This window comes from Tenrec ecaudatus, chromosome X (genome assembly GCF_050624435.1).
Source record: "Tenrec ecaudatus isolate mTenEca1 chromosome X, mTenEca1.hap1, whole genome shotgun sequence".
NCBI lineage: Eukaryota > Metazoa > Chordata > Mammalia > Afrosoricida > Tenrecidae > Tenrec > Tenrec ecaudatus.
In genome coordinates, this window is record NC_134548.1 from 6,879,550 (window position 1) to 6,893,613 (window position 14,064).

General features: G+C 48.5%; 1 protein-coding gene across 3 annotated transcripts; it reads left to right on the forward strand.

The window, feature by feature from the left end:
- Positions 1-1,397: 1,397 nt before the first annotated feature.
- On the forward strand, positions 1,398-10,285 carry HCCS (holocytochrome c synthase). 3 transcript variants are annotated; one of them, XM_075538798.1, is made up of 7 exons: positions 1,398-1,535; positions 2,415-2,555; positions 3,777-3,919; positions 6,183-6,331; positions 6,869-6,988; positions 8,006-8,092; positions 8,645-10,285. In XM_075538798.1, the coding sequence occupies exons 2-7, from the start codon at positions 2,447-2,449 to the stop codon at positions 8,841-8,843; spliced, it is 807 nt and encodes a 268-aa protein (XP_075394913.1). In that variant the 5' UTR covers positions 1,398-1,535; positions 2,415-2,446; the 3' UTR covers positions 8,844-10,285. The 3 variants fall into 3 exon arrangements, with proteins under 3 accessions (XP_075394913.1, XP_075394914.1, XP_075394912.1); XM_075538799.1 differs by lacking the exon at positions 1,398-1,535 and adding an exon at positions 1,845-2,119 and having other exon boundaries at positions 8,645-10,284; XM_075538797.1 differs by lacking the exon at positions 1,398-1,535 and adding an exon at positions 1,989-2,119 and having other exon boundaries at positions 2,445-2,555.
- Positions 10,286-14,064: the final 3,779 nt, after the last annotated feature.

Genomic DNA, 14,064 nt, shown 5'->3' on the forward strand with positions numbered 1-14,064 from the left:
AAGAGAAATGGGATTGTGTGAATTGTGGAAAATTGTGGGGAGTAGTGAAATTTGTAGGAGAGAGAAAAAATTGGGGAAAGGGACATTATCTTTGGAAAGGGAACAAAGAAGTGTGAAAGAAAGCATTGTAAGTAAGAAGAGAGAACTATAGGAGTATCAGGGAACTGTGGGAGGGAGGGGAAGTTTTGGGAGTATTTAAATTGTGGGAGAGACCAGCAATTGTGAGAGCTACAAGAAATTGTGGGAAAGAAGATATGATAGTTACATAATTTCATGAAACCTGAAGGTATATATAAGTGTATATATAAGTGTATGGTGCCTTCTTGTGGGCACGGCCTCATAAAGAGGGTCCTGGGAATGTCCACCCCCCCCCCCGCCGCCCCTGCAGTTACCTTCCTGCTGACCATCCTGAGAGCTGTCAGCGCCATGGCCCTTGGATCCACAGGACTCTGCATCCACCAACCTGTGATCTGCCTGCATTTTGTATCACTGCTTGTGACTTTGTGACTCTGAAGAGAGTCTTGTGGATTTGAGTTGGATTTATGGACTTGATCTAGACTGTGCTGGGATGTTTTCCTAATAAATAAAGCTTTTTAATATAAAGTTCTTTCTTACACCTATATGAGTGTCTCTGGATTTGTTTCTCTAGTCCAGCAGCTCTCAACGTTCCTAATTCCACAACCCTTTAATACAGTTCCCCATGTTGGGGTGACCCCCTCACCATAAAATTATTTTTTGTTGCTACTTCATAACTGTCATTTTGCTACTGTTATGAATTGGGTGACCCCTGTGAAAGGGTCCTTCAACCCCCAAAGGGGGTTGAGAACCACAGCTTTAGTCAATCTGGCCTAATAAGAGTATTGCGGAGTAGATAGGGAATTGTGAAAAAGATAACCAACTCTGGGAAACACCATTGACATGGGAATGAAAGACAATTCTGGGAATGCAGAGCAAAAAGGATTATGGGAGCTACATGCAATTCTGTGAAACAAGACTAGATTGCAATCAAGGACTTAGTTGAGCACTTAGCTGTTTGTGACACTCGTGACTCTTAAAGCACACAGAAATAAAACTGCCATCGGGTCTATTCTGATTCATAGGGACCTTATAGGGAAAAATAAATCTGCCCCTTTGAGTTTCAAAGACTCTTTACAGGAGTACAAAGCCCATCCTTCTCTTGGCATTCCAAAGGCTGACCTTGTGGTATATGGAACCACTGAGCCACCAGGTCTCCTCAAAAGGTTAACTGCCTTACTCCCTGTGTAATGAACGGTATTTGGAAGCAGACACAGCCACCATCTATATATCTGTGATTTCTACTGGTGCCACAGAGCTAACACTACTGAGCTTGGTTGTCTACATTCAGAAACTGGAGAATGTCTATTTTATTCTTTTTCTTTTTTAAGTCGAGTCCACACGCCCAGCTAGGACGGCTTTAAAGGACAGGGCTTATTTTGCGAATTGGCAGATGTTCAGAATCGGACACAACTCCGGACATCCATTCTAACAGAACGCTATTTTTAAATTCCTCCAAAGTAAGCCCCCTTGCCACTTACAGCCTACAGGGCAGACCGCCTCGCTCTGGAAGTCTCCGGAAGTTGCTTCTGTGGGGCCTGAGCAAAGCTGGGTCGCGAGGGGCGGGGCCAGAAAGCGGGCCCTCGTGATTATAGGTCGAGTGTGGTAGGGGGAGGGGCCCACTTCGCGGCGGGTAACGGATGTCCCGCCTTGTAGTCGGCGATCCCGTGTCCACGCGCCCGGAAGTCCCGCCTTCGGAAAAGGAAGCGGCGGGACGAGCGGGGCACCGGCAGTGACCGAGGCGATAAGGGTGACCGGTAGAGGGAAGGTGGTAGCGGCGGCGACTTGCTGCGGCCCTGGGCGTGGGTTGGCGGTGTGAGGCGGAGCCACCCGCTCCGAGAAGCCCGGGGAGGTGGGGAGGCGCCCGCTGCGGTCTGGAATCCGGGGACTGGAGCAGTTGGGAGTCGCGCGAACACTGTAAGGAAGACTCTGGCCGCCCCGCTGCTACCGTTGCCCCTTCTTGCCGTGACCCCTTTTCTCTGCGTCACGCCACAACTTTGTCCCTCCTGTGATACCTCAGCCCCGAGGCCAGGGGCTTGGCAAGGTGAGTCCCCCTCCCCCATTCAGAACGCCTCGCTGTGGGGAAGTGGTTCCCCTCTTTCACAGAGACCTCCTCACCTTCGGCTTCCAAATCCGCCCACCTCTACAAACGTGTTCCCATGGGGCGGTAGATTCCAAGGCATTCCCTCAGGTGGCTGTCTTGCCTGTGGGTCCCCACCAAGACCACAGTGGGAAGAACACGATTGGCCAGATGAAGAGTTAGAAGGGAGTAGTCTTGAGTTGAGGCTTCAGCGGTATACTTTGTGTCTCTGCTGTGGTGTGTGTGTGTGTCTATTTAGAATCGTTTCGAGTCAACCCTGTGCTTCCAGCCATGGGTTTGCCCCTATCGAAGCCTGCTGTGGCCGTGCACACCTCAAATGCTTCAGATCATCAGACAGCGCCCCCTTCAGGATGCCCGATGCATGAAGGGAAAATGACAGGTAAGGGACTGCCCAGGAACTAAAAACCAGAGAATTCTCAGTGATTAGAAGAGGCTGCATGCTGGTGACGGATGGGGGCCTAAGCGTGATTCAGTCTGGGTTGGTCCCTTGTGCCCACGTGGCTTTTAGGTCGCTTCTGGTAAGTCTGTCCACCAGCCGTGAGATGGGGACACTGTGATACTGTCTTAAAGGGTTATTAAGAGGATCCATTGAGATGCGGATTAAAAGTGTCTTGGCCAGTGTTGACACTTTGAGACTGTCCCAAAAGTCAGCTCCCACGTCTGCAGTTGATCACTGTGTACATGGTACTTTTCAGCCAGTAATGGGGTGCCCCGGGAACCTTTTGCGCCTTTGGGAGGTTTTTTTTTTTTTGGCACAACTGAAGGTAATGGTGCTACTGGCGTCTGATGGGTCAAGGAGGCTGTGCAACCTCCTCCAGGATGCCTCACTGAAGCATTAGCCCCAGATGGCGACCACCCTGCTGGAAATGCATCCTAGCGAACGCCGTGCTCACTGCACTGCCCACACTCAGTACCCGGTGGACTTGCAGTCCATTCTCTACGGGCAGAGAGAACTGGCCTTCATTTTTAAAGGGTCTGGGTCTGCTTTAGATTGTAGTCACAGATGTCTCGAGTCTGTCTGGCCCGGAAGAGGAGGGAGGCAGCAGCATGGAGTGTTTCCAGAGCCCCACTATGATTTCGCAGGGTAGTTGTTCACACCAGCCGACTCTGTGCCCGGCCCTCAGCCAAGCAAACCCCAAACCAAACTCCTTGCTGTTACTGGGTTGCAACTCATAGTGAGCCCATCAAACAGAGTAGAGTTGTTTTACCTGGTTTCCAAGGCTCTCAGTCATGTGGAAGCTGCCTGCCTCTTCTTTTTCCCATGTAATGGACAATGAGTTTGAACCACTGACCTCTTAGTTCACAGCTCAGCGTTTAATCACTGTGCCACCAGGGCTCCTCTGGACCGTATATTCTAGTCCACAGAGTCCAGCATCCTAGGTTTTCTTGTTTAGTCGAGGAAATGACACAGTGGCAAAGCTGATGAAAACTCTGTGACCTTGAAGAAGGTCAAATGCAGTGTATTCTGACCACCCAGCCGCTCAGGTCCCCAGGGTCACTGTGCCTTGGAATGACTCCCTGGTGCTGGGGTTTGGGATGGTGAGCCTGGGGGGATGCCGGTGTCCTGCCTTGTGACACCCTTCTTTGCGGGTTATCTCAGGTTGTCCAGTGAGCACAGAGCCACGGGATGCCGCCATTGAGGGCGTGGCCCCCCTGGTACCCACCCACCAGGAACACGCTTACGAATACGTAGAGTGCCCAGTGAAGGCCGGCAAGTCTGTGGAGGTGGACCCTTCCAATCTGGTAAGGCCTGCTCTGCCCGTTCCTCACTAGCGTTCCTCACTAGCGTTCCTCACTAGCGTTCCTCACTAGCGTTCCTCACTAGCGTTCCTCACTAGCGTTCCTCACTAGCGTTCCTCACTAGCGTTCCTCACTAGCGTTCCTCACTAGCGTTCCTCACTAGCGTTCCTCACTAGCGTTCCTCACTAGCGTTCCTCACTAGCGTTCCTCACTAGCGTTCCTCACTAGCGTTCCTCACTAGCGTTCCTCACTAGCGTTCCTCACTAGCGTTCCTCACTAGCGTTCCTCACTAGCGTTCCTCACTAGCGTTCCTCACTAGCGTTCCTCACTAGCGTTCCTCACTAGCGTTCCTCACTAGCGTTCCTCACTAGCGTTCCTCACTAGCGTTCCTCACTAGCGTTCCTCACTAGCGTGGAAGGATTTCACACTCTCTTGACAAGTTGCAGGCTGCTAGGGCCGATTCTTCTGTTCTTTGGAAACAAGGTCTTGGCTAGTCCTTCCACATTGAAAATCTAGAATAGTGATTGACACAGAGGCTGCTGTTGCTGTGAAGTGCCCTCGGGGCAGCTCCAACCCTTAGCCACCCTATTACAATAGAAGAAAACACTGCACAGTCCTATACCCTCCTCACAAACTATGAGCCCATTGTTGCAGCAACTGTGTCCATCCATCTTATTGAGGGCCTTCCTCTTTTTTACTGCCCCTGTACTTTACCAAGCAGATGCCTTCTCCTGGTACGTGTCTCTCCTGATAACACGTCTGAAGTATGTGAGATGAAGTTTTACCATCCTTGCCTGTAAGGCGCAGTCTGGCCTTCTTCCAAGAACAGATCAATATGTCCTTTTAGCAGTCCCTGGTACTTTGAATATTCTTCTCCAGCACCACAATTGCAAATGCATCCATTCTTCAGTCTTCCTTATTCAACATGTAATTTTCACATGTATATGAGGCAACAGAGAATAATACCATGGCTTGGGTCAGGCATACCTCAGGCCTCAAAGTAACACCCTCTATCTTCAACACTCTAAAGAGGTCTTGTGCAGCTGATTGACCTAGCACAACACATCTTTTGATCGCTTGACTGCTGCTGCTTTGAGTATTAGCATTGACTGTGTGTCAAAGCTAGACCAAATCTTTGACAATTTCAACCTTTTCTCCATTTATGATGCGGTCTCTGGTTCAGTTGTGAGGATTCTGGTCTTCCTTACGTTGAGTTGTGATCCATACGGAATACTACAATCCTTGATTTTCATCAGCAAAGTGCTTCTAGTCCTCACTTTCAGCAAACAAGATCTGTCGTTTGCATGTCACAGGTTAACAAGCCTTTTTCCAATCCTGATGTCCCATTCTTCTTCACACTAGCCAGCCTCTCTGATGATTTGCTTGGCATCCAAATTGAACAAGTATGGTGAGAAGCTGTCACCCTGACACACGCCTTTCCTGATTGAAACCATGCAATATGCCCTTGTTGTTTGTACAGCTGCCTCTTGATCCATGTATGCGTTCTGCGTGAGCACAATGAAGGGCTCTGGAACTTTTATTTTTCTCAAGCTTCTTCACAGTGTGTTCGGGCCCACACAGTCGAGTGCCTTCGCATACTCAGCGAAACACAAGTCCACGTCTTTCTGTATTCTCTGCTTTGAGCCAAGAATGAAACCCTAGGCTGTGTGGCCATCACAAGGCCAGTTTGTCAGATGGTGTTAACAGCTGCTGCCAGTCATCTGGTATCAGGCCCCATGAGGACTTCTGTGCAGGTGGCACAATCACCAATTCAGAGGCTAGAGAATGCCTGGTGGCCCTGAGACACTGAGGAGTGCAGCTAGAGTTGGCAAGGTTGGACTGGGGTGCTTTTATAGGTGTGTGGGGGGGTCACCTGCACAGTGGGGCTTGATGTCACGTGACTGCCAGCAGTTATGCCTTGTGATGACCACATGGCCTTGGGTTTTGGTCCTTGGCGTCACAATTCACTGGTGAGGCTCAGTGAGTTTGGGCTCAGCACAGGATCTGGAAATCCTGGTGGGTTGCGTGCCATCACACATTGACTTTAAACCTGTTCAAAGGCAAGAAAGCAGGGCTTGTTACCACAGTGTTAACATTTTTGAGAACTGACGGGAAACGCAGGACAGAATTCTAGCTCTCTAAAGCAGCTGAAGTCTCCAGTGCCGCTCGTTGCGTGAGGCCTCTCTTTCCAGGAAGGAGTTAATTAGAGCTTATTTTCCCCTTGAATCCTCTTTCCAACATTACCCACTCGGTTCATTTGATGTAGATGCCACCACCCAATCAGATGCCAGCCCCTGATCAGCCCTTTCCACTGTCGACGACCAGGGAGGAATCTTCCATTCCAAGAGCAGACTCCGAGAAGAAGTGGGTGTACCCCTCAGAGCAGATGTTTTGGAATGCCATGTTAAAGAAAGGGTGAGTGAGGGCGCCTACAGTTGGCAATAGCAACTTGCTGGTCAGCATTGTCTGGCAAAGACGTCTCCAGTCTTCTAAACCTTCAGTAAAGCCTGGTGAGTGAGTCAGTCATTCTCTGCTCCTCACCTACTATTCCCGACTTCTCAAGATCTAAAGACAAGCCAGTAATTGTTTTTTTTTTTAAGCCAGTAATTTTTACGGGGGAAAAAAAAACCAAAAAAAAACCCTGTCCTAGGAAATCCTTGGAAAACGTGGGATGGAGGGGACTAATCATCTATGGTACCACCTGAAAAGGGTCAACCCAAAATAGTGGCATGATCTCATGTGACTGGTTTTGGGACTCCATTAATGAGATTAAGGGGTCTCTTGGGCCTTGTTTCCAGTGGGTCTGTAGTCCCTTTGGGCTGCTGGCTAGTCCTGCTCTGTGGGGTCACTGACATCCATAGACCACGAGCCTTCATCTTCCTTTCACAGGCGTGAGGACTCATTTTGTGGCACTCTCACTAACTGTCGGGCGGTATCCATGCTCTTTCCTAGGTGGAAGTGGAAACATGATGATATTAGTCAGAAAGATATGTATAATATCATTCAAATTCACAATCAGAATAATGAGCAGGCCTGGAAGGAGATCTTGAAGTGGGAAGCACTGCACGCCAGGTAAGGACGTGTACGTGAGTCCCTAGAGCAGCCAGCCCTCTCGGCAGCAGTCCGCTCTCCAGACACAGCGGGCCAAGTGGCACGTTCCATTGTGTGGCGATACCCCCTATGGAGCTGTGTCCCCCGGCAGGTGCTCTGTGATTGCTGGGGGTGGCAGGGACCTGGCAACAGTGTCTGGGCTAAAAAAGTTCAGTACCTGATTTTGTTTTTAATAGAAAGTTTTGTAATATTTGGAAAACCTGAAATTCATCAGTCAATCTTCCTGGGGGCAGTGTTTGGGCTGTGGACCCAACAGGGATGTTGCAGGTGGGTGTGATGCCACCCGTTAGGAGTCACCCCACTGGCGAGTGAAAAGGGCTCATCCGAAGAGTCTGTGGTGATGTCCTGTGGCAGGCACTGTCCTGGTTCTTCCACGCCCTGCTTTGGAAGCTAGAGAGGTCGCAGGCAGAGTCAGCGTGGCTCCGAGGGGAAGTGGGTGCCCCTCATAGTAGATGTCAGTCAGCTGTCTGAGTTGCAGCAGAATTAAGCAGCTTGTTGGAAACACACACCCTGGGCCTGGGAAGAAAGTCTGACAGGGTTGGATCTCATCTTGACCTGTGACTCTTTGGAGGTAGGGGGTGGGGAGTAGGGTATCAGAACTCCTAGAGGCCCCTTAGTGCTCTGGCCCTTAGGAGACACTTCAAGATGGCTGCCAAGCTTACCATAGTATGTCACTCACAAGACAGACAACCTCATTTCCACCTCATCTTTTCTCCTGCTTGGGGACCACTGGGAGGGTTTTCCTAGAGATAGATCGCTGCTAACCTTAAGGTTAGAGGTTCAAACCCACCACTCGCTCCGAGGGAGAAAGATGAGGCTTGTAGCTCCCTGAAAGATTTAAAGTCTCAGAACCCCACAGGGGCACTGCTTCCCTATCCTTAATGGTCACTGTGAGTCACCATTGACGTGAAAGCATTCCGTTTGGTCTCTGAAAATGAAGGATATTTTAACAGACTTTTCTTACTTGGGGATTCCTAGGGAGTGTCCCTGCGGCCCTACATTGATCCGGTTTGGAGGTAAAGCTAAGGAGTATTCGCCAAGGGCAAGGATCCGTTCCTGGATGGGGTAAGTGCCAGTGCAAATATGATACTGTCCCCTTCGTTAGGCAAGGTGACCTTTCTGTCATTAGCAGAAGTGAAAAGATCTAAAAAACTCAGAGGTCAAGGGAAAAAAGCCAAACCTGCCAGAGGTGCCGAGACATGACACACAGCACCACCGTCCAGAATGTAATGGCGGTGCTCACTTGCAGTTTCTCCTGGGCAAATTGGCAGGGCCCTTCTGACTGTATGCTGGCTTCCCGTCTGCTTGTTGTCAGGGATCAGGCTGAGCTGCCATCTGTCATGTGGGCACCCACCCCCTCCTGTCCGTGGCCCTCCAGCCTGAATGTGTGCAGTATCTCAGCAAACCTCCCTGACCTGGCTCCTTCCCACAGACCGATTCCTCTGCGGCCAGACTAGCTGTATTCCAGATGGCCAGCATTCCGATTCTCCCCGTGAATCTCAGCTCCCCAGTTAGAGGGAGAGCTCTCAGGGCAGGCAGGTGCTCCTCTGGTTCTTTCTTACAGTTTGACCCAGGTTGGAGTGCCCAGGAACCCTCACTGGCCTGTTTTCCTTCCAGGTATGAGCTGCCCTTTGACCGGCATGATTGGATCATCAACCGCTGTGGGATGGAGGTGAGGTACATCATTGACTACTACGATGGCGGCGAGGTGGACAAGAACTACCAGTTCACCATCTTGGATGTCCGTCCTGCCCTGGATTCCTTCTCAGCGGTGTGGGACAGGATGAAGGTCGCCTGGTGGCGCTGGACTTCATAACCACTGTGTTGTTGGAGATAGAAAAATAGGAACTATTTTTTTCTGGGCTAGATTAAACTATTTCCCTATACGGCATTGCATTTAGGATGACACAGGGGTTTCACGTCAGCGATCAGACACTTAGCTTAGGGGAGGATGGTCTCTAGCATCCCGTTTCACTGGCCTCTGTGGGCAGCTCCTTATACATCGTCGCCCCTTTAACAGCAGTATTGCCTGTGCATTTCATCTAGAAAAGTCTGAACCACTTCTGTTAAAGGACTTTTCTGTTAAAATGTGAAGGAAGCAGTTTTTGTTTTGTCCTGAATGTGTTCTCACACATAATTGATGTATAGCCACTAAAAGTTAAGTTGATGCTCAGGAGGGCTTGCCTTTGTCCTCTAGTTAAACTAAAACTGCGTTTTCAATAAGAGGCCATTGTGCTTTTCTAGAAAGTTCACCCATGTTTTTAAAGTTCCTCCAATAGATTAGTGACATCTGAACACCCCAAGAAAGGTGTGTGCTGGAACTGTGCCGGGCAAGACTCGGGCAAAGCTTGCACCTCCCAATTCCTTGTCCACGTGAGATCTTCAGCCTGGACCTTGTAGAACACAGGTAGTCCCCGACTTTTGATGGTGGTTTTCTTCTGGTGGTTCCATCATGTTTGTTTTGATGGAAGTCAAAGATTTCATTTTATTTTGTTTTCATGATTATTCCCTTTGAGTATCAGTATCGTTACATATCATAACATCAAACATCTGCAAATGGGAATAGCAGCAAACTACACCCCGAGACGGTGGTCTGTAGTGCATATTCCTAGTGATGAGATGTACCGAAAACCACAGTCCTTAGTGGGCTTGGTCACAACGAGAGTATGTTGGGAGTTGGGGACTACCTGTCCTTTCAGGTTCACGATGCTTTGAAATACATACCTAAATTTGTAAGATAAGTTTCTTTTTAGATTCTGTTTGGACCCACCAGTGCTGTCAGCAGAGGGCTCCTGAGTTGGCCCAATGTCTTCCCGTTCTCTCTCTCTGAAGCCATTCTTCTTGACCTAAAATCTCAGGAGCCTGTCTTGGGTTGTGTTGTCCCACTGTTAAATTTTAAATTTAATTTTAAATGTTAAATTGTTTAAGAATCATCTGGGCTTCCACTGATGTAGAATGTTGAACCTCAAGCACCAGTTCAGGTTTCTGCTAAGAAAACTCTCAATCTGCTGGTAAACTTCCTTGAATCAGTAAGTTATAAACTGGTTGCTCTTTTAATTCTTAGTGTGTTACCAACAACTGTTGGTTGGGGGTTTTGTGTGTGTGTGTGTGTGTGTGTGTGTTTGTAATAAATAATTTATCTGAAACGTTGCAGTGTTAACATTTTTTGGAAGAGATTAATGGTTTGTAAGCAATTAATGCAGATTGCTCTGTGGTGTCAGTTTATGGTGTAAAGTTTTGAAAACCCAACAACCTTAAATATACATTTCAAAATTCTTGTATACAAGGATAAGTAAAAAAATATTACTACTAGGGTTCTAGTTCATGCACAGGTCTATGCCAAATAAAGCATATTAAAACATGACTGATCAGTGGATGGCTGCAGACAAGTTCTCTACTAACACACTTGTCTTAGTTTCGCTAGGGTAGGTACCTGAGGAAAAAAACCAGTCCAATCAACAAGCTCCCACAGGAATCTGCTAGGTTTGTAATTCAAGGCAGAGAGGTCAGCTCAGGAGGTTATGGGGACTTTGGGAGTTGGATCCAAAAGAGTATTTTTTTGAAGGGCACAGGATGATCACAAGGGCTCCTTATAACATTTTAAGAATATTGAAACGTGTTGATGAGGAAGAGGCTAAGAAAGTTGGGCCATGGCATTTTTTTTACCAACAACAATGGACCTGCTCATTGTTTGAAGGTAGCTAGTGATGCCCAATGAGAATTTCACGGGAAACCTTACCCCATTCACCAAAGGGTCTTGACCTTGCCCCTTAAGATTTATTTTTGTCTCTAATGCCAATACTTAAGAGGAACATGATTTAAATCTCTCTAAGATGGGAAAGCTGCCATTTTGATGTATAAATTGCAGGGTGGAGAAATTTTTGAGAAAGCGTTAGATGAAGACACCACCCTCGGAAATATATAGACGCAAAAAGACATGTCGAGATATGATGCCTTCACATGTTGATATTGTGATCAAGGTTTCTATTATGTTGTAGCAACACAGGCACCCTCATAAACTCCAGCTGATCGACAGTTTTTAAAAATCATTAAAGTAAAACTCGACACTCGACAATGGCCTCCTCAACAGAAGTAATGGAACAATCTCCTTATAGGAGACTGCTCTGTTCTCATTTGTTAATCACATCTTTTCAAGCTCGGGAGGAATGGAATGACTGTTGGCTTTTATTTGGGCGGGGCCAGGGGGGGTGGGGGACAGCTACATGCTCACAAGTCTAAAGCCCAAACCAAATGCACTGCCATCAACTTTTTGAGTCAGGGACCCTGGGAGTTTCCAAAACTAACTGTCTAGGAATAGAGGGCCTCAGGTCCCCCTCCCCCCCCCCCTTTCAAACTGTTGACCTTGCAGCACATAGGCATATACTATGCCAACAGAGTATACTTAGTGGGTAGAGAACAAAATGCAAAGGATTCCTGGAAGCAAGCAAGCATGGTAGGACTGGGTCCTAGAGGTGAAGCCACTGGGTCTGCCCCTTTTGTGGGTCTAGAGTCTGCAGAGAACCTCGCCTGCCTGAGGAGCTTTCTGATGAGCAGCCATGGTCAGGCACCCTTGTTACACTGCTTCTTGGCCATGATTGGCCCTGTGCATCCAGATGCCAATTGATCATGCCCAGGGTTGGCTGCTTCTCTGCACTGACGGGCACTCTTGTTATAGGGCGTGAAATGCAATTTAGCTATTCTCCAGGATTTAAATAAATGAGCACTTTTTTCCGGATCCTTGGTGATGCACTGGGCTGCGATTTGCAAGGTTAGCAGTTCAAAACCACCAGTGGCTTCATGGGAGAGAAATGGGGTTTTCTACTCCTGTAAACAGTCTCAAACACCAAAACGGGGCAGTTCTCCCCTGTCCTTTAGAGTCACTGAATGGGTATCAACTTGATGGCAGTTGTTTTATTGTTTTTCTGTCAAGTGGCTTGGTTCTGAGCCCAGAGATTGCACATTAGATGAAGCATTAGCAGTCAGAATTGGAATGTAAATTGTGATCACAGATGAAAGTGAATTGAATATTCTTAGTTGCTCCCTCTAAACTCACTGCCATGGGGTCAATTCCGATTCAGCGAGCCTATAAGACAGACCAAATATGCCCTGTGGGTTTGTTTCTGAAATTAATTTAAGGGGAGTAGAAGGCCTCATCTTTCTCCCATGAAGCAGCTGGTATTCTCGAACTGCTGACCTTGTAGTTAGCAGCCCAGTAGGTAACAGCTACCTAACAACAACATGAGCTCCCTAGCTGGTGTGTCCACGGAGACGTACTAGGAGCCACACATGGGAGCTCACGCAAGACAGACAAAAATGGTGGCAAGTGGCAGAATTGTCTGAAAGATTAGGTTTGTGGGAATCCGGGGTGGGGTGTGTGTGCTGATGTCTGTTTTCCTGACAGATGGTTATGTGCTTTTGCACCGAGTTAGCACTAGCGTTCAGCATTTGCTCAACTGGGCAGTGGCCTTGAGCCAATGGGCCAGGTGGTGGGGAGAGCAGGTCCTGGAGACAGGCAACTGTCTTGGCATGTGTGCCATGATAAAGTCTTGGCCTCAGCCATCTCCTCTGTAACCAGAGTACTTGAAGCAGCTACCCGCAGAGCAGTCTGGGTACTATGACAAGGTCCCGGGAAAAGCACGTGGAGCCTGCCGGTGGTAAATGCTGCCTGCATTGTGGCCAACCACAAGCTGGAACGCTCCACGAGGCAAGGAGAGAAAGATGTAACCTACAGCCTATCATCCTATAGCAACTCTATAAGACAAGGAAGAACTGCCCCTGTGGGTTTCCGAGACTAACACTCTTGACAGAAGTAGAAAGCCCCGTCTTTCTGCTGTGGAAGGGCTGGTAGTTTGAAACTGCTGACCTTGTGGTTAGCAGCCCAGCACAAAACTACAGCACCAGGGCTCCCCACAACATGGACAGACGCCGAAAATATGATGCAAAGTTAAAGAGTCAGACACAAAAGGCACATACTGTTTAACTGCCCTTATACGAAATGTCCAGAAGAGGAAGATCCATAGCAAGAAGGCCCGTTAGAGAGCCCACAGGTGGGAGGTGGGACAGCTAATGGGTGCTCTGAGGGAGGGTTTCTTTGCGGGGGTGGGGGGGAGGGGATCGTGGGAATGGCCTCGCGATCTATGAATATGCTTAATTGGACATTCAGTGAGTGGGTGTCTTGGGCGGTGGGTGATTTACTCGTATATCTCAACAAAGCTGTTGGAAAGTGCTGACTGCTCCCCACACCGCTGGCAGCCCCCTGCCTACCAGTCCTGAGCTTGCTGTGAGCCTGAGGCATAACCAATCAAGAGCAATTAGACAAAAAGCCAAACACCATGTAAATGCATAAACGGAGTCTATCAACACAAATGAGTTGAAGGCAAATTTCTCAAAACAACTCCCTTTGCGAAGGGGTAGTAAACAACTGAATTGTAAAGGGGTAGGAAATTCAAACTCCCAATAAATTCTTCACTCAGTTTCAGTTTCCAAAATGCACTAGCAGGACCGGTACCTGGCATCTTGGATGTTGGGTTGATCTGGTTGATGTCAGAAGGTCGTAGGGCACCACTCTCAGCTCACGAGCAGACGCTTTTGTTTTAAGGTAAATGGTAATATGTACCCATTTCCTGATTCATCTGGCTTTCTGTAATGGGTGCTTTGGTATTTTTTGCAGCCAGAGCATTGCTTTAGAGCAGCATCTTGGGCCTTGCTGCCCTCCACCTCACACCCTCTTGTGCCCCCAGCACCACGCGGGAACTCAGGGTCACAGGAGGTACGGGTTAAAACGCTAATTTCAGCCCCTCCCTCTGAGAAGACCGTGCCCTTCCCTATAGCATCAGCCTCGCATAGGCAAATCTGCCCGCTCAGATGGAAGAGTTTGGCTGCTGACCAAAATGTTTGTTGGTGGAATGAGCTCACCTCCAGGTGCTTTGGAAGAAAAGCCTGGTGATCCTCTTCTGTAAAAGCAGCCACTGAAAGCCCGTGCAGCATAGCTCTATCTGACACACACGGGTTCACCGTGAGTGGGAATCAGCCACTGG

Coding starts and splice junctions, on each gene's coding strand:
- HCCS (XM_075538798.1), top strand. CDS start 2,447: ATGGGTTTGCCCCTATCGAAGCCTGCTGTGGCCGTGCACACCTCAAAT. Junction 3,920..6,182: donor AGGTGGACCCTTCCAATCTG/GTAAGGCCTGCT, acceptor CATTTGATGTAG/ATGCCACCACCCAATCAGAT. Junction 8,093..8,644: donor AGGATCCGTTCCTGGATGGG/GTAAGTGCCAGT, acceptor TTTTCCTTCCAG/GTATGAGCTGCCCTTTGACC.